The sequence below is a fragment of the Colletotrichum scovillei genome (genome assembly GCF_011075155.1).
Source record: "Colletotrichum scovillei strain TJNH1 chromosome Unknown Contig00012, whole genome shotgun sequence".
In the NCBI taxonomy this organism is placed as follows: Eukaryota; Fungi; Ascomycota; class Sordariomycetes; order Glomerellales; family Glomerellaceae; genus Colletotrichum; species Colletotrichum scovillei.
The window spans coordinates 615,821-633,878 of NW_023336270.1; the positions used below are offsets into that span (position 1 = coordinate 615,821).

At 49.5% G+C, this 18,058-nt stretch overlaps 7 protein-coding genes across 7 annotated transcripts; 4 read left to right on the plus strand and 3 right to left on the minus strand.

Moving 5' to 3' along the window:
* Nucleotides 1-896: 896 nt before the first annotated feature.
* Nucleotides 897-2,803, plus strand: HER10_EVM0008487 (heterokaryon incompatibility protein; the record flags this gene model as incomplete). The annotated part of the gene is made up of 1 exon (XM_035478005.1): nucleotides 897-2,803. Exon 1 carries the CDS (start codon nucleotides 944-946, stop codon nucleotides 2,801-2,803), a length of 1,860 nt encoding a protein of 619 aa, XP_035326269.1. The 5' UTR covers nucleotides 897-943.
* Nucleotides 2,804-3,259: 456 nt separating this feature from the next.
* On the plus strand, nucleotides 3,260-3,669 carry HER10_EVM0010588 (uncharacterized protein; the record flags this gene model as incomplete). Its single annotated transcript, XM_035480044.1, has 2 exons — nucleotides 3,260-3,358; nucleotides 3,433-3,669. 2 exons carry the CDS (start codon nucleotides 3,260-3,262, stop codon nucleotides 3,667-3,669), a joined length of 336 nt encoding a protein of 111 aa, XP_035326327.1.
* Nucleotides 3,670-4,629: 960 nt separating this feature from the next.
* On the plus strand, nucleotides 4,630-6,845 carry HER10_EVM0004518 (general alpha-glucoside permease; the record flags this gene model as incomplete). Its single annotated transcript, XM_035474160.1, has 9 exons — nucleotides 4,630-4,835; nucleotides 4,902-5,050; nucleotides 5,104-5,289; nucleotides 5,347-5,393; nucleotides 5,445-5,552; nucleotides 5,622-6,011; nucleotides 6,304-6,327; nucleotides 6,416-6,531; nucleotides 6,596-6,845. The coding sequence occupies 9 exons, from the start codon at nucleotides 4,630-4,632 to the stop codon at nucleotides 6,843-6,845; spliced, it is 1,476 nt and encodes a 491-aa protein (XP_035326150.1).
* A 105-nt stretch (nucleotides 6,846-6,950) lies between these two features.
* HER10_EVM0007791 (uncharacterized protein) lies at nucleotides 6,951-8,012 on the minus strand (the record flags this gene model as incomplete). Its single annotated transcript, XM_035477336.1, has 1 exon — nucleotides 6,951-8,012. The coding sequence occupies one exon, from the start codon at nucleotides 8,010-8,012 to the stop codon at nucleotides 6,951-6,953; it is 1,062 nt and encodes a 353-aa protein (XP_035326242.1).
* Nucleotides 8,013-9,895: 1,883 nt separating this feature from the next.
* HER10_EVM0004258 (glutamyl-tRNA(Gln) amidotransferase subunit A) lies at nucleotides 9,896-11,916 on the plus strand (the record flags this gene model as incomplete). Its single annotated transcript, XM_035473908.1, has 4 exons — nucleotides 9,896-10,209; nucleotides 10,272-10,699; nucleotides 10,757-10,826; nucleotides 10,899-11,916. 4 exons carry the CDS (start codon nucleotides 9,896-9,898, stop codon nucleotides 11,914-11,916), a joined length of 1,830 nt encoding a protein of 609 aa, XP_035326144.1.
* Nucleotides 11,917-12,099: 183 nt separating this feature from the next.
* Nucleotides 12,100-14,120, minus strand: HER10_EVM0007224 (cytochrome P450 2D18; the record flags this gene model as incomplete). Its single annotated transcript, XM_035476786.1, has 6 exons — nucleotides 13,842-14,120; nucleotides 13,505-13,789; nucleotides 13,301-13,436; nucleotides 13,216-13,239; nucleotides 12,676-13,148; nucleotides 12,100-12,604 (listed from the first exon to the last, which is right to left on the minus strand). Exons 1-6 carry the CDS (start codon nucleotides 14,030-14,032, stop codon nucleotides 12,100-12,102), a joined length of 1,614 nt encoding a protein of 537 aa, XP_035326227.1. The 5' UTR covers nucleotides 14,033-14,120.
* A 1,694-nt stretch (nucleotides 14,121-15,814) lies between these two features.
* Nucleotides 15,815-16,633, minus strand: HER10_EVM0010011 (uncharacterized protein; the record flags this gene model as incomplete). Its single annotated transcript, XM_035479481.1, has 2 exons — nucleotides 15,815-16,431; nucleotides 16,483-16,633. The coding sequence occupies 2 exons, from the start codon at nucleotides 16,631-16,633 to the stop codon at nucleotides 15,815-15,817; spliced, it is 768 nt and encodes a 255-aa protein (XP_035326311.1).
* Nucleotides 16,634-18,058: the final 1,425 nt, after the last annotated feature.

Sequence of the window (18,058 nt, forward strand, 5' to 3'; positions counted from 1 at the left end):
CGTCACTACCTAATCGCATGGCAGCCAAAATTTCGTGATGGGCGGATAAGTTCAATCTAACTAGCCCACCGCTGAGAGAATACTCGAAACTATAGGATTCAGAGCTGATTATGCTGGCGGTGTATGTTACGATCTACGCAAGATTTCCAGCGGTGCCATTCACTCAATCGTGTACCTTGCCATACTATCATGATGAGGGTGTCGCCGTGCTCTGACTTTTCCACTTTGACGAGGAAAGTAGTAGAGCAGTCGACTTTTGAGAAAGTTGAAGCTTCGTCATCACTAACATCTTCAATCTGTTCGGAGCCGTCAAGCTTTGTGGAGTTACCAAAATCTTTAGACTTGGATTGCAACCATGGCATCTAAGTGGAACTGGATGATGCGCGAACACGTACATCTCAATCTCAGAGTACATGTTGCGCCTTTCCGTGATGAAAGGACTTCTAGGCCCGAGAAAAGGGAACTGGTTTTGCTATCTCGTCTTGGTCTGGCGTGAGCACAGGGGCCCCCTTCTTGTCGCTGTAGCCGACTCTTTTGACCTTTGAAGGGTCTCGGAAGCCCTCAAGGCCATTGAAACAAACTTGGCATAAAATAGTCTCAGCATACTTAGCAGAATATCCATTATAATCGGTGATGCATAGAATGGCCTGCTTGGCCGATCTTTTCGCTGATGTGGTGGATTGACAAGTCGTTTCTTAGACAAGCAGAGTTGGTGCGGCGAGGAGCTCCGCGGAAAATAACGCATCTTCCTGCCGCTCAGCTGCAACCAATGGGCACAAAGCTGCACGCGCTGACAGACTGACTAACTCGCCCTTCATAAATCTATGATACTACCGACTGGATTGCTCTTGTCCCGTTGCGTCAGCGAGATACTTCCCTTCATCTATGTTTCAACACACGTCACCTCCCTTGATCCCCCAGCTCTACTGCAATAATAGCTCGGATGTATCCGAGTCGGCTGGCCAGCCGGTGCATCCGGATCTTGGTTCTGCAGCCTGATCCCGACACTAGCCCTATCCAAATCGGACTTCAGGAAGCAAGTATCGATGATCTCCCAATGTTCGAGGCGCTATCATATGTCTGGGGAGACCCATCAGAGCGCCGACAGATTGACTGCTCTGGACAACCTGTCTCGATTACCCAGAACCTTCACGATGCTCTGCAACACTTACGCCATCCAGACCGAGAGTTGTTGATATGGGCAGATGCTCTGTGCATCAATCAAGAGGATATGGACGAGAGAGCAGATCAAGTACAACTCATGAGAGACATTTACTCGCGTGCTGAGAGGGTAGTGGTATGGCTAGGCCTCGACAACGAAGGCCGGGTCCCCCGTGCGATGTCTTTGATCGAGACGATTCATCAAGCTTGCGAAGACCACGCATTAGCTAAGAACATCGATCTTTTGAGCATGGCTCACTTTACGCCGGCGACACAAGCGCTGGAAGGACTCGCAGGGGTCTCTATCGAGAATATTGCCGCGGCTGGGATGCGTTTGAGCAAGCCGGAGCCGAAGGCAGAAGACTGGGAAGCGCTGGGGTGGCTGCTGTCTCGACCTTGGTTCACGCGAGTTTGGTGCGTGCAAGAAATTGTTCTCGCCCGATCTTCTAGAGTTTACGTCGGCTCTGGATCCTTAGACTGGGTTAAACTGGGAGTCACGGCTGCCTGGTTAAGCGAGCAGCATCTTGCGAATGACTACGATGTGCCGGCTGAGATCGAAGGTATGCCATTTGACAATGCACATGCCATGTTCGACACAAGCGGCATACCAGAATCAACTTTCTTGGAAATTCTCATTGCTTTCCGAGATCACCATGCCACAAACTTGAGGGACAAGGTCTACGGGCTATTGGGGCTCATGCGCCCAGAGAACCTCGAGCTTTTCCCGAGTGTTGACTACCGAAAGAGTGTGGCAGAGGTTTACGCAGACGTTGTCATTACTGCTGTCACAGACAGTGAATCATTGGCTTCTTTGTGCTATGTCCAACACGGATTCGAGTACAAACCAACCGATTTTCCTTCATGGGTACCAAGATGGGATCTGAGTGGCGACGTTTCGACCATTCTCGATAGTCGATCCCTGACAGCCTGGAAAGAGGGCGACAAGCATGGCCTTCCGGAACTGACAGATTTTAACCCATCATCAGATGGCAAGTTAGCCGTCGCTGGTGTCAGATTCGACACCATTGCTTGGATAACCCGCGCTCTGGACGTTCAAGACTTCAAGGAAAGATCCACAGGGTCTGCGGTGTCACCTCATCCAATGCTAGGTCTATGGAATCGTGCGTCTTCAAACCTGTCGTATCCAGAATCTCAGTTTGAAGACTCGCTGATGGCCGTGTTGATGATGGCTCTCACTCTAACTGCTGGGGTTACTGTTGGGTATGAGCGTGTGGAAGAGCTCGAATCATCTGCCGACCGTGAGCAGTTTCATGCAGACTATCTGACATACGTACACAACTTACTTGAGGTTTCCGGCCTAGAGTCTCCAACTTTTGAGCCTCTCAATATCGCGTTGAGTGACGGGAACGCCTCGCGGTTCAGAGTCGCAGCGTCCCGCGCTTGTGATCAGCGACGTGTCTTTGAGACAGCAAAGGGGTTCTATGGACTAGCACCGGCCTGCGCAAGAAAAGGAGATGTAGTCGTGATGTTGTACGGTGGCCCGATTCCGTTCGTTCTTAGAGAAGTTGACAACGGGTGGTGGCTACTAGGCGACTGTTTCATCGATCCGCTCATGCCCGAGGCTGCTGACGATACGATCAGAGCTCGGTTCGGCGAGGAGGAAGTCTTTTTGCTTATCTAGATATGACTCGAAATGTGTGCAGCATTATCTCAGTACATCTTATTTCAGAGACCTCATATATTCATTTCGGTTCCCAATATCCTGAACCCCGTCTATTCAGTAAGTTCCCCTCAATCGAGAACTGCCGAGGTGGATCTCGCTTTGCTGTGCCCCCAGCCTGCGTAGCTTGCCCCAACGAGTTACACACAAGTGATTACATCATTTTTTTTTGGCATGAAATGCTCTATGTGAAGAAACTTGTTGGTCGCCACGATCTTGAACCACGCATATTGGCCGATGCCATGACTTTTATTTCCGGGCCGGGGCAGAAGGATCTTTGGAAAGCGGAGTTACTCACATAAAGTCGGGGGAGTCCCAACGGACCCCTCAAAAAAGTCTTTAAATAATCTTCCCTCGGGAAGAAAGGTCAACCTTTAAACATTGCTCGATTGACAAGAGCAAACAAAACTTTCCACAATGCACTCCATGTCAGAACCCCCGGAGATCGTCACCCCGCAGGACCAGGCGGGGTCCACTGTGTACCAAGAAAGCTGGAGCTTTCTTGACGACGTGAAGGTTAGTCATCGCTTCGTACTGGTAACCTGAACCAGTATTTTGAATCGTTATGACTTTCCTGACCAACATTACAGCGGCGCTTCGAGACAACTCAGCCGGAGGTTTATGCGGCCTTCATCCAGGCCCTGAGTAGCTTCTACACTGCCACACAGAACCCAGCTAGAAACTCTGAGGCGGTGCTCTTTGAGACCCATGAGACAGTGAAGGCACTGCTGCAAGGGCATGATGACTTATTAGAAAGATTCGAAAGCAGTCTTCCCCAGGATTATCTTCATCGGAGGCATGAAGCAGCGGCAACGAGGCAAAGATAGTAGAGTACCCTGCAAAAGAAAGTCTTCTACTTTATACATGGGGCCTCTTATCTGACATCAAGGCATGTTGGGGGAGCGTCACATGAAAGGATAGACTGGGCTCCTGTGCTTGCATGAGTCCGGGTCAACGGAGGCTCTTGGTACACAAGGATTTTAGTGTTCTGAACTTATCCGGTCCATGAAGCATCCAGGCTCTTTTCCGTGTTGTGTCTATTGTTCGTGTAACGCTCGTTTCTCATCCCAATACCCCAATTTGACGCACCCAAACCCTTCCTTGAAGCTTTTCCCAACTTGCGGAGATCCTCCGCCACTTCCACGTCCAAAATCACCCAACCAACCGTAACTCGCCAATGCCGCTTGCCCCACAGCTCCCAAATGCTCTTGGCGCACTTCCCCTCTTTCTGAACGATCCTACTGCATAGAGTCTTGATCCTAAGGTCAGCTTCTGAGACATCTTTGACGGCTGTCTTTCACATTCTCCAGGGTAGGTCTAGGAAGATCCCTGAGAATTGCAGTCTCTCTCGCTCATCAGCCATACTCTTTGAATTTCACGTACGGGGGTTTATAATGCCAACCAACTACAAGCCATGCCGTCGGCCCCAGACTTTTGCGACTCCAGTCTGGGGTTGTGGGGAGGCTCGATCATGTGGGGATGAAGAGCCAATCTTTCTTGATATTGACGCAACTTGAAAAGCTACTTACCATGCACGTCGGCCAGAAAACATGTACCTCCCCGAATGCCGAGACATTCCAATGTGATGGTTCGGATGCAATGGCATGCCGGTTGTTTGACGAAATGCTACACTTCGTATCTGCCGTGTCTCTATATAGACCAGCCAGCATCCCATCACGGTTCATATGCCGGCCGGCCGCCTTAAGCGACCATTGTGCAACTTTTAGCATCATCCCTTATTGCTTCCTTTTCGAATAATTGATATATAGCAAAATTTCTCGGTCATAATGGCCTTGAAGAGCGAATTTGAGGTGCGCCATTTGCGCAAGGCAGCTGAGAATGAGGTCGAAGAGAAACTTGGGCAGTCGGCTATTCACGAAGCCAAGCAAGCTTCAGACGATGAACATGCGCAGACCCTTCGGCAGGCACTCAGAGAGAACCGCAAGGCAGTGTTCTGGTCTGTAATGATCTCCATGTCTATTGTGATGGAAGGGTGAGCAATTTCTGTTTCGAGTCTTTGACAATCCTGAGACGCATGCTTAGCATTGATTTCTTCCAGATACGATGTCATCCTAATCAACAACTTCTTTGCCTATCCGGAGTTCCAAAAGAAGTATGGCAGTTGGTATGGCGGAGAAATTGGCTATCAGGTCTCTGGACCGTGGCAAACAGGTTTGACGATGGCTTCTACGGTCGGTGCTATCTTTGGTCAGTACTTCCAATCTTTAAACTAGAACCAACTGGTAACTGACACCGACCAGGCGGGTTGATGAACGGATACTTCGCGTCCAAGTATGGCTATCGGTGGGTCATGATCGGCGCCATGTTCTTCTTGAACTGCTTCATCTTTGTTGTTTTCTTCGCGCACTCAGCCGCCATGCTTCTGGTTGGGCAAATTCTTTGCGGCCTTTCCTGGGGCGTTTTTGCAACACTAAGTCCAGCTTATGGTAAACCTCGTCACTAATATTCGATGTCTGATTAGCTGCTGATTAGGCATGCAATAGCTTCCGAAGTCTGCCCTACGAACCTTCGCGGTTACATGACTACATACGTGCGGTGTCTTGATGGGCTACCATGGAGTGCCGCGACTAATCCGGTTTAGGTAAATCTTTGCTGGGCAACTGGTCAGCTAATTGCTGCTGGTGTCCTCCGCGGATGTCTGAACATCGAGGGCGAGATGGCCTACCGGATTCCTTTCGCAATCCAATGGGTGAGTTTGCCCCAAGAGTCTATCAACTACTTATCAAGTCGCATCACCTAACACAAACCTTGCTAAAAGCTCTGGCCTGTCCCTCTGATGATTGTTTCATATCTGGCACCCGAGAGTCCGTGGTATCTAGTCCGAAAAGACCGCCTCGAAGACGCTAGACGGTCCATCGAGCGACTCAGCGGTGACAAGACTCAAGACCAGATTAATGCTCAGCTAGCAATGATGGTTCATACAACTAAGGTCGAATCGGGAGTGACAAGCGGCGTAACGTACCTTGATTGCTTCAAGGGCATTGATCGTCGACGCACTGAAATATGCTGTGTTGCGTTTGCAGGTCAAGTCATGTCTGGCAGCAGCTTCGCTTACACCCCGACATACTTCTTCACTACCGCGGGAATGAAAACGGCGAATGCGTTCGAACTGAGCCTGGGTGCAAAGGGAATGGCCTTCCTTGGAACCGTTATGTAAGAGTCTTGGAGTTGGACATCTGACAATCAAGATCAAGCTGACTTGGGATGTTTATGTCATGGTGGCTCATCACTCATTGGGGGCGACGTGCAATATATGTTACCGGGATCGGAGCTCTCACTGTCATCCTGTTCATCATAGGCATTCTTGACGTGTCCGCTGGCGAGAAGGGACTTTGGCCATCGGGCGGTCTTTGTGTCTTCTGGCTTTTTATTTATGTGAGTGAAACCTTCTGATACATAAAAGAAATCCAGAGTCAGGGGGGCAAAGCTGACAACTACAGTCTCTTACCATTGGACCTATTACTGTAAGTCACTGAGACCCAGAGACCCAAGTCCCTTCATTTTCTCTGTTGTCTTGGCGCACAGGAAGAGCAAATTTAATAAAGGCAACAGTATAGCGTCATCAGCGAGACGTCTTCGGTTCGGCTTCGCCCATTGACAGTTGTGCTATCGCGAAATGCTTACCAGCTTGTCAATATTGTGTCGCAAGTCCTGCAGACTTACATGATGTGAGTTCCGCATCACTAAAACTGAGATTGATCGCGGAAGCAAACACTTACTAACGGCGTAAAGGAACCCTACGGAGTGGAATTTGAGAGGCAAAGCCGGCTTCTTCTGGGCGGGCACCGCTGGGATCATCTTCATTTGGTCATATTTCCGCCTACCTGAGTGTAAAGGTCGTACGTATGAGGAGTTGGACATGCTCTTTGCAAGAAGGATTCCAGCTAGAGACTTTTCAAAGGCTCACGTGGATGCTTACGAGGAGGCGTCGGATCATGTTGAAGATATTATGGAGGCAACACCACAGAAACAGGACTTTTGAATAACGCGCTTTGCTATGATAACTCGAGATAGTCCACCCAACGCTGCTAATGCCGCAAAAGAGGCCGCCCAATTGACTCGAGACTGTTCATAATTGCACTGCAACTTACAAAGGCTTCTGGCCAGTGACGACAATGAAATCGAAGATGGGGTGAACGTCTCTCTTTCGTACCGCCGCTCGAACCCCAGCATTGAGGACAGTGACCTCCTCCGGGGACCATCCCAAAACGTCCTTGAACAGCGCGGCAGTGAATGCCTCTACCCCTTCCAGGAAATTAACTCCCATAAGCGTGCCGACCTCCTTCAATCTCGCGTCTCTAGGCCAACTGCCAATGGGCAGCTTGAACCTTTGCTCGTCCACCTTCTGGAAACCAGCCTCTTCGGTCCAGCGCTTAAAGGACGGCGCCGGGTCCATCGTTCTCCCAATCTTCTCACACGCCTCCATGAGTCCGTCCATCATTTGGACCATGGCGTTGTCAGGCTTGAGTGAGCCATCTTCGGAGTACAGAGTGTTTGCAGATTCTTGGAATTCGACCCAGCCGCCAGGTTTCAAGTTCTCGTAGATCTGGTTCACCAGCCGAGGCCAGTCCTTGATGGAACCTGCCATGTAACGACAGTGGATGTAGTCATATTGCTCGGGCTCCGCCCAGTCTAGCTCAACGTCGTCGATGATGAACTTGACGTTCGGCGGCACCCACTGTGGCTGGATGGGACTGAGGTCGTTCCCGACAATCACTTCGGCCTCTGGGTGCTCGTCTCCAAACTGAATAGGCCAGATGCCGGTGCCGGTGCCGATATCGAGAACCTTCAGCCCCTCTGTCTTGATGGGCGCAAGATACAGGCGATCATGCATCAACCTGAAGAAGACATGATGGATCATATCAAGCCGGTCCTGTTCCTCCTCGTCGTTGGGAAAATTGTAAGAACCGGATTGATAGCCATGGTACCGGCGACCGTGCTTCCATTCGTATGTTGACGTGACTGACTTGAGCGAGGTGCTGGCGCGAGAAGCTTCATCATCGCCCCAAGACGAGTCATTTTCTTCCCGATCGACTTCTACCTCCACTTCGGGAGCGGGCCGCTCGGGCTCGGGCTCGGGTTCAGCCACGGCTCCAATCTGGGGGCTAGCCGGAGTTGAAGCGGCAGGAGTTGGGGTTGGTTCTGCCATTTTCCTTCGTCGGAGGTGATGGGAGAGCCTAAAGGACTGGATCGATTGAGCAAGAGGCTTCAACGATCAGGGAGTGTAAGGTGATCCGGGTACTCGGTAACGCCTCGTGGAGAAATGAAGGAAGATCAAAAGAAAAGGAAGAAAGCAACGCTGTTCTTCAACGGTCAGTCTCAGTCTAGAACCCGCTGCGGGGCGTCATGGAAGATGGTGTGGCACCCGACGGGGGCATCACGGACCTGTAAGGTGAAGACTCGCGACTTCGGTCGTAATCTTGATGGAGCGCATAAAGCGGATCGTCCGGTTTCCCGACTCTGAGAGGTCGATTGACCGCTAATTTGGTGTGCTAAGTTCAGACTAAAGTCGCTGACGACAAGGATACTCGTGGTGCAACGTCCCATCAACGGCTGTCCAGTGATAGCATTTGGTAATTGATCTGCAAAGTTGGGATGCCACGGGAATTTCAATGTGCCCGTCAACCATCTTTTGGTGATTTCCAGGAATGATCTCAGTCACTCCAGCACAGCTTATTCTACTAGGCAATCAGGTGAGGCATACACCGGATATCCGGCTGCTCAATGCATTCCATCAACATACCTCCTTTCTCCGACTGGTATGTCCATTGGGACATTCATTGCCCTCCTTGGTTGATCTCTCGGCGCATTTTGGTTGCCATACACAATGTATGAGAGTGAGGTGCTTCTAATTATTAATGATAATAATACGGAGGGAGGCTTAGGGTAGGTTTTTGGTAAGTTATTTGATAGTGAACTTAAGTTCTTGTCTGGTCTTTGGGACGGGCATTGCTCTGGACGAGCCTACGGGAGACCACAAAGAGATAGAGGATCGCAACTGTGATGCAGACCAGAGCGCCAAGTAACGCAACTTCCAGACCAAATTTTCCAAGAAGTCGGAAGTTGCAATTCGAGTTTGCGTCCAACAACCGAGAATTAGCTGAGCATCATCACCATACGAACGGTCAAGTCATGCATTCATGGGTGGGTACGGACTTCAGCAGCTTGGTGCCTAAATCCCTTTTCGGTACATCGGAATCTATGCCTAAATTCTTGTGAATTGAGAGATTTTACCCAAGCTGAAATGCCATAAAGTATTGGAACACCACTTTCATGAAACCAGCACTACAATTCATTCGGGAGAAGCCCTATGCCTGGCTCCAGAAGGCTTTCTCCGTTGATGCATGGTGTGATATATGAGATTTGGCAAACTACTGAACATGCAGCCATCGGTTCACCACAGAACGACATCGTTCGGAATCAGCTCGCTTGGTTTTCCAAGCACAAGAACTGGCCTCGAGATTCAACGGATGCATTCGATGCGTTGTATGTGACACAATACAAATTAGGCCGCAGACAACCACTGGGTGAGACAGCCGTGGACTAGCAAGTCTGACCTAATCGTTCAGCCAGCCACAAAAGGGTTCTTCGAATGCAGCTAACGCGTGAATCGGCTGACACTGTTGAGCGAGCACTAGCCACATGCACGTATGTCTCAGAGACTGTAGTTTGCTAAGGGAACAAGGTGTAAGAAAAGTGGGATACCGACATATCGCAAACTCTCCAATAAGGAGGCAAAGCCACAAGTTGACGCGATGGATCCGAAAACAGAAACGCCGAGATAATGTTTTGGACCTCTGGCGAGAATTGTAATTACCATTAAGATCCGGCGAAATGCATGGTAGAAGCCTGAGACCTTCAAGTCATTCTAGAAAATTCTGAGTCTTGTCGCAGTTCGAGGTTCCGCTTTCACGCTGGCTATAAGATAGACCGATTCTATACACGATAATCATTGATGACTTCTCGCACTTGGCTCTCTTTCCTTACTTCATTTTCATCATCTTATATACTGCTAGCTTAAGCTGAGCAACTATGCGTTTAAATGTACCATCCTCCATAGCCCCGGCATGGCATCAATCCGGATCCTTGCTAGTGCTAGCATACTTTGTGGCCCCGGCCATTGGACAACTTGTGGCCAGCACCAGCTTGGTGACTCCTTTGTTTCCACTGCTACAGAATGAAAATACTACAGAACTCTTCCCCATGCCCGTTTGCGCTGGAACCTTCAAGTTAGAAGAAGCGACCATCGACCAGATGCAGAAGGCCATGCAAGATGGCATTTTGACGTCTCAACAGCTGGTAATGTGCTATATGCAACGCACTTTCCAGACTCAAGAGTACATCAGGTTAGCGTTTCTAAGCTGAATCTCCAGCTCATATTTGCTGAGTAATAACTCCATCACAATAGTTCCGTGATGCAATTGAATCCAGACGTCATGACGATCGCAGCCAAAAGGGACGAACAACGAAAAGCGGGCCAAGTTCTCGGTCCCCTCCATGGAATCCCGTTCACTGTCAAAGACAACATTGCGACACAAGACAGTATGGAAACAACTGCTGGGAGCTATGCACTATTGGGAAGCATCGTCCCTCGTGATGCCTTCGTTGTTGCTCGTTTGAGAGCAGCGGGAGCTGTACTATTTGGGAAATCCACAATGAGCGAATGGGCAGACATGCGGAGTACTGGATATTCAGAGGGATACTCCCCGCGGGGTGGACAGCCACGAAGCCCCTACAACTTGGTCTTCAATCCCATGGGAAGTAGCTCCGGCAGTGCAGTAGGAGTGGCTGCCAATGCGATCGCCTTTTCTCTCGGCACAGAAACGGACGGCAGTGGTAAGACTATGGCCTTGTTTTATTGATCACGCGCATCAGTCACTAACTCGGCATCAGTCATCAGCCCTGCTCATAAGAATGGCGTAGTGGGCATCAAGCCGACTGTCGGACTGACCTCAAGAGACGGGTACGTTGACCAATCATCACTAGATGACTGATACCACGCACAGATAAGTATTAATTGACCTGTTGAATATAGAGTCATACCAGAGTGCGAACACCAGGACACAGTTGGCACCTTCGGTCGAACTGTCCGCGATGCAGTGTACGCCCTCGATGCCATCTATGGCGTCGATCCAAGAGACGAGTACACCAGAAACCAGAGCGGAAAGACACCTCCATCGGGAGGCTATGCTCAATATCTGACTAACAAAACTAGCTTGCAAAACGCGACATTCGGCATTCCGTGGAACAGCTTTTGGGCTATTGCGAATGAAGAAACCAAAGCACAGCTTGGCAGCTTGATAACTCTCATTCAGAAGAATGGTGGTACCATTGTTAACTTCACTGAAATTACCGATCACGAAAATGTCGTGAATAAAGCAGGCTGGGATTGGAATTGGCAAGGCAAAATAGGCCACCCTGAAAAGTCAGAGTATTTTGTCGTTCTGGTCGACTTCTACAACAACATCAAGAATTACCTCTCTGGACTCCAGAACACGAAGATGAAATCGCTTGAGGATATCATCAAGTTCAATTACGAAAATGATGGAATCGAAGGAGGGTATCCTTTTGATGGGAACTACACAATGTCCGGACGTTACAAAGTGTTTCACGGCATACCAGCTTTTCGCACCGGGCAAGATGGATTCCTGATGTCAAATGCCACTCAAGGAAATCGGAACGCAACTTACTGGAAAGCTCTCAACTACACGCAGACCACCACGCGTGTCGGCATCGACGGTGCACTGAACCACACTGGAAAACCGCTTTCAGGCTTGCTAGTGCCTATCTCAGTAGCCCAAACATATCAGATAGCGGCACAGGCTGGGTACCCAATGATAACGATTCCAGCTGGGGTATACTCCGACACTGGCATGCCTTTTGGCTTGGGCATTATGCAGACTGAATTTGGGGAAGAAGAACTCGTGCGATGGGCCAGTGCCATCGAAGACTTACAACTGACTTCGGGTACATCGCTCAAAAGAACGCGACCGAAGTGGTTTAGACACCTGGAAAGGCCTATTCCCATCGGCAGAGAACCCAAGGGTAATTAGAATAGTCGCAAGGGCTGGTCGCTCAATAGTAGCAGGAGGCTTCAAGCAACGGAACAAATGAAGAAGGTACATTATAGATGAAAGCTACCTCTGAACACACAAACTCCAATCATATTTCTGCATGTAATTTGACCTCCAGACACGCTACTGATCTGTGACTGTAGTCTGTCAAACCTCAAGTCCTTACTCCCATTGCTTCAAAAACTCCACGGCATCGTCAAAATTTTGTCGAATGACCTCAACATGCTTCTCGCTCCTCGGCACAAACTTCACTTTGTATTTCTTAGGGGTGTGCAAAAGCCCTTCAATGTAACCTTCAGGGCTCGAATCCAGTTCGACCTCCTTCCCATCGGGCCCAATCGCTGGCTCAATCTTGAATGCCCAGAGGATTTGTGCTACCATACGCCATTGAGACCGCTCGGCGAGGTGCAGCCCAACGCACATTCGTCGCCCTGCACCGTACGAGTAGTGATCACGCTCTTCGTACTTGGGTGAAGCGGCGAGTTCAGGTGCGAGTTTGTCGGCAACAGGGATGTAGCGGTCTGGGTTGTAGGTGAAGGGATCCGGCGACAAGTCGCTATTGTGATTTAGTGCGTATGCTGGAATGAAGATGGAGGAACCAGCTGGGATGAACATGTCACCGTACCATCGGTCTTGCTTGGATGCATGAGGTACGCCGGTAGGTACGCTAGGTACATTGCCTAACATTAGCATCATGCTCGAACTAGGAACGGGCCGATCACTGATCAGACTACTCACACTGGTTTCACTCGCAACCCTTCTTTCACAATGCAATTAATGTACGGCAAGTTCTTGAAGTCAGACCAATTGGGAAATCTTTCGGTGCCACAGACTCTGTCGAGTTCGACTCTTGCTTTCTCCTGAGCCTCGGGGTGCTTCGCCAGGAGCATAATATTCGTGAGGGTCGCTGTGGCTGTGGTATCGGCAGCTGCCATCTGCAGACCTCCTAGGAAGTTATTGAAAGCTGTGTAGCTAAGGGGTACATCGCACTTGATCTCTTCGTCGAGAAGTTTGTCAATGAGAGATTCCCTCCTAGTACCCTGGCTTCGTCGCAATTCCACGTCTTCGCGAGCTTTGGTCCAAATATTTGTTATGGTATGGTATAACTCCTTTCCTCGTTGTCTGGACTTGGCTAAACGATCCGGGATCCATTTCAGAATCGGAAATTGATCCACAGGTAGGTAAGAACCAGGCTCAAGGATAGTAGAAACCTTGACAAGATCAGCTGAGTTCTTTTGCAAGCTTTGAAGAAGACACATCGACGATAGAACTGCTTACCCCATCCATGGCGATGTAAACCGCCTGGTTAAGATTAGCTTGTGTAACATGGTTGACACACCTGAATCAAGGAGGGAGAACTTACATACGCCCAGAAGCTTTCCCAACTGGGAGCACGCTGGCCGAAAATTGTGATGGTTGCGATAGAAGCAGTTGTTCTTTTCACACTCTCCATGAATTCATCAGGCTTCTTTAGTAGGTCGTGCATTAAAACAGAAATCCTGCTCACGTTAGACGCAATGCTTCTAGAGGCTATATAGAACCATTTGAAGTTGTGATTGAAACTTACTCAGACTCTTGTACTCGTCTTAGTGCGCCGTCGAGATTCTTGGGGGAGAAGTATGTGGCTGCAATCTTCCGTTCTGCTCTCCATACAGGACCATCATGCATCAAAGAAGTATTCTCTTGACGCATTGCGAGGTCATACTGCTGATCAATTGGTCTGTCGTTGTAATACGCCCCTTTTGATGTCAAGAGTTCGTGGACGGCATGTCTGTCATTGAGCACAACCATAGTGCTTTGCCCGACTTTGAGAGAGTAGATCGATCCATACTGATCGGCCCACTCTTTGAGTCTATTCTTGATCAGTGATAAGGATAACTCTCACGGAACCGGCTAGTACTTACTTGGTGTACACGCCTCTCGATGGAATCAGATGAGCATTTCCAAGGATGGGAAGAGTTGGTGGACCGGGCGGAAGATGTTTCTCTCTACTGCCGAAGGCGAGGATTTTGAATGCGAGGAACGCAGCGGGAATAATCAAAATGAGTGACGGATAGCTACCCAGCACGGGAATCTCGATCGTTGTCACTGTCATGGCGAGTGTTCCGGTATCGGTATGAACGAGGTGTTCAGATCTGAAGATGGAGAATCACAGAGGTTCTAGTCTTAGTCTTAAGTATGTTCTTTAGAGAGATCACAGGCAAAAGCATGGATTTAGGAAACTCATCGAAAAGGCCTAATCATAACTGCCGGCAGTCCATTGCATTTTACACATCGGATCTGACTTCCTCGGTCTAAACAGCCTACTTAGCGCATGCCTATCACGCAGTGGGGCGCGAATTTTCCCCTTGCAATCGCGTCCCGTCCCGCCCGTCGTCTTAGTCCATCGGATATCTTGCTAGAGCGGACAAAGATTGGCATGCGTGAGGTATGCAACGTTGACTGCATCTTTCACTGAGTCAATCGGATGTTGCTAGGTTCGGCAACTGAATCGTAGAAAAGTGGTCTCTGAGTGGCATCTGCCGGGCACCGGGCCGAGAGACGTGTAAATGGGCCATCGGGTATCATCTTGTCGCTTGCTAATACTGAGTTGCCCACCGGATTTCCCATTATGGAAATGGATAGACGGAGTACGGTGGGTAAGTTCGCCATAAGGGATCACTTGCACAAAGCGCTTCCTGCAAGGTGACGTGGTTTCGAGACAAATTGTTTAGAAAAAGCATGGAAAGTTGTGAGGGTTGCACCAGTCTTGCCGTTCAACTTCACAAAGCGAGAGGTGGTACGCGTAAAACGCGCTTTGGGGTGTATGGCTCTTCGGGCCTTGTCACTACCGCCGAGAGCTTTGATGCGATGTCTTGGAAGCCTTGACTATCCAATCCAAGTAGTTCTCTAGATATCTGACGAGAAGAGTATTTGACGACCGTTGCCGAGTTGAGATACTGACGACTTTGAAGTGGTATGGTGTGGTTTGTTGATGGTCAAGCTGACTGCAGCCGCCGTAATTGCTTTTAACTCCATTGGTTCCGCTGGGATGAGGCACACTTCGTATGCTGCATTGAAATTCCCTTTGGGCATTGTGAGCGATGAGATCTTCCCGGAGCAAAACCTCATGTGCATCCGGCACTCTGATTGATAGAGACGACCCAGTAAATCATGCAGGTGACGAGATGCAGCGATTTTTACGCGAGTTGGCTGCTCATTGACATCAACCTGTCAGCCACAGTGGGGCAGCAACGCCATTTCTCTCATTTTGCTCTTCACGTGCAGCACCAAGGAAGACTCTGCTTGTGTATTCTACCTTGTGACTCAATGTCTTGCCTCGTGATTTAGTCAAGGGATCTCATTGGAAATCTTTAACTTGGCTTTTCATTTCACTCAAAACAGGTTAAGAGGCGGGCATTCCATGCTTACTTACCTGCAAGCTAAGTCTCTGACAACCAAGACATGAGTTGTGACAATATTGTTGTACGTAGAAGGTGCCATCTATTCGGAGTGACTCGCCCAAGCAAGTGTCCATTCCAAAGAGACTTGACAAGCAGGATAGGCCTGGGAGTCTTGTTGACAAGAGGAGGAATAAAGGACCCCAGATCGGGCCGTGTCTGTCCGGCATTTCCGGCCTACCACGGCCCCACTTCGGCCGTCCGTGCTCCCAAGGTCGTAGTGTCAATGTCATGGCCGTTGTGAAACAGGGGATGAATGCGCAAAGATGAGATGAAACCGAGCTTGTATTATTGTATTCATTACTTGAGACGACAACCTGTCCAGAAACAAGACGCGGATCCTGCGCCGCGCGTTCTGATCATGGAAAAGCCGGTCTCAGAAGAGTCAAGCTTCCAGCACTTGACAAGATGTGTCGTTGAGAGGCTCGCGCCCTTGCTTAGAAGGCGCTGGCAAATGCGCCCAGAAGACCAACTGCTACTGCAGTCAGGAGCATGTTGCTTGAACAACTCATCGACTTGTGTCCTGAAGAGATGCCAGAGGGAACCTTTGACGGTGTTACGGCACCGGTGGGAGCGGTGGTGGTGGAGTTGCTCTTCTTCGCATTCGCTGCAGGTCCGGGGTTGGTGACAGTGAAGAAGTTTCCGGCTACCACCTTGTTGGCTAATCCAGCGGTGGTGAGCACAGCGTTGACATCAACCCCTCCGCGGGTTGACAATGTCTGCAGGGCAGCTGTTCCGTCTGCCGTGATGTCGCTCGTGTCAACAAGCAGCTCGATGTACCGGTGCGAAAGGGGAACTCTTGCTGGAGGTGCGGGGCCCTTGTAATCCGCAATCGCGTTTGAGGTGGTTGTCAGAGTGTGGATGACGCGCTCGCCGTCGTTCAGCTTTACAGTGGTAGTCTGCGCGGCTGGTGTCAGGTCCGCCTGAGCCCAGTGCAAGAAGGTGCCGGTAGTTGGAGGGCTCGCGGTAGGAATATCGATGTCGACCATGATAATTGCGTAGCTTTTTCCGGTCAGGGGCTCGGTCGTGCCAACTGTAGGCTCCGTTTGCGTGACTGAGATACAGATTTAGCTGTTGTCTGTCTTTGCAGCAGAAGACTACTTACGGCTTTTGGCCAAATCCACGCCATTGAGACCCGACGTCTGACCGTATGCGACAATGAGGTCGACATTGGAAGCGGGCTCGAAGCCCTCGGGCGTCTTGGCCCATGCCACCAGGGCACTGCTCAACAAGACGACAAAGGCAGGGCGATACATTGGAATAGCGATTATTTGGAAGAGTTTGGTTGACCAAAACTGAAAAGATCTGAAAGAAAGTTGGATGGCTTGTCGTCTTATATCAAGCACGCGGAGTCGTGAAACGCCTGTCCAGTCAGCAGGGATGCGGCTCGAACATGTTCCACGCGTCTGATCCCCAGACATGAAATTTTCTTCTACGACCCAGACTGCATTGATGGCCGAGCTCGTCCCTGACGCGACGCAGTGGACACATTACGCAACCAAACTATTTTGACTTGAGAGAGCCCTGGCTACTTGTTCTTTTTGCGGAAGTAATATGCAGTTCCTCGCATGTTCATCGGATCTGAGTTCGTAGGTAGTGTACTCATGAACCCCACGGGTAGGATAACAGGTGGTGACTGATGCCCTCAAACGTTCTATGCATAAAGAACTGATATTCAAGTTATTGGCCGTTCGACGCCATCAGTTCCAATGGTCTCGCAAAGAACTTGCACATGTGTCGTTCCGAGATGAGATTGAAGCAATTTGATTATCGTGGCTCCGCAATGACGTGCATCTGTTATCTGATCATTCGAGCTAGGAAGTGTACATACTAGTGAGATTGCCCTCACGCCAACAGGTATGGTGTCTCAAGCTGCTTGATGCCTTTGGTGCAAATCCAAAGCGTCTATCGTAATGGACGTACCTTTTGATACTCTTGTGCGTATGCAAACTTATATCAGTACTGCTGTTACCATACATCTATCGTCATGTAGCCTCTACACCTGTAGAAAAGAACTCATACCAAAGCCTTGGTGATCTGGGAAACTTTGGGTCTGGCATGTGCTCGACGCAGTCAGTGACAGACCATATGCACAATGCTAAGAATTATCCGGCATGGGCCAAGTTTAAAGATATTAGTTTCGCTAAAAATATACAACAATTGCAATATGAACGATGTGTCTAAGCAAGTTTCGATGCAAAGAAAGTTAGCTGGGGGAATGAATATGCGCCTGTTGATGGTGTGTTCAGACAGTTAACTTCACAGCTTGGATCTGTGTAGAGTACATGTCATTCAGTCAGAACCTCATTGGATCTCTCTTCTCAAGGTGTTTCTTCAGTTCATTAAGTGACGCATTTGCTAGAGTCTTGCGACAGTCCTGTCGGCATCACGGCTTTCAAACTTGTGTATGGAGTTACCAGTGCCAATGGCGAGTCGACATTTCCTGGTAGATATAGGTTATAGTCTTGCCCTCAACATCGCGTCCATCTCATTGCCTGCAGGACCGAAACTGGATGGTGTTAAACACTTGCCAGAGAGTAGTAGTAGTTGAAAGTTTATGTCTTACTCATTGTCTATTTACCTAAAGGTTGTCCGGTATGGGCTGCGGCCTTACCTGCCTTGACAGAACAGGGCCTGGCCCCAAGTCATCCGCTATGGTGAGTCGTCAAACAATCGACTCT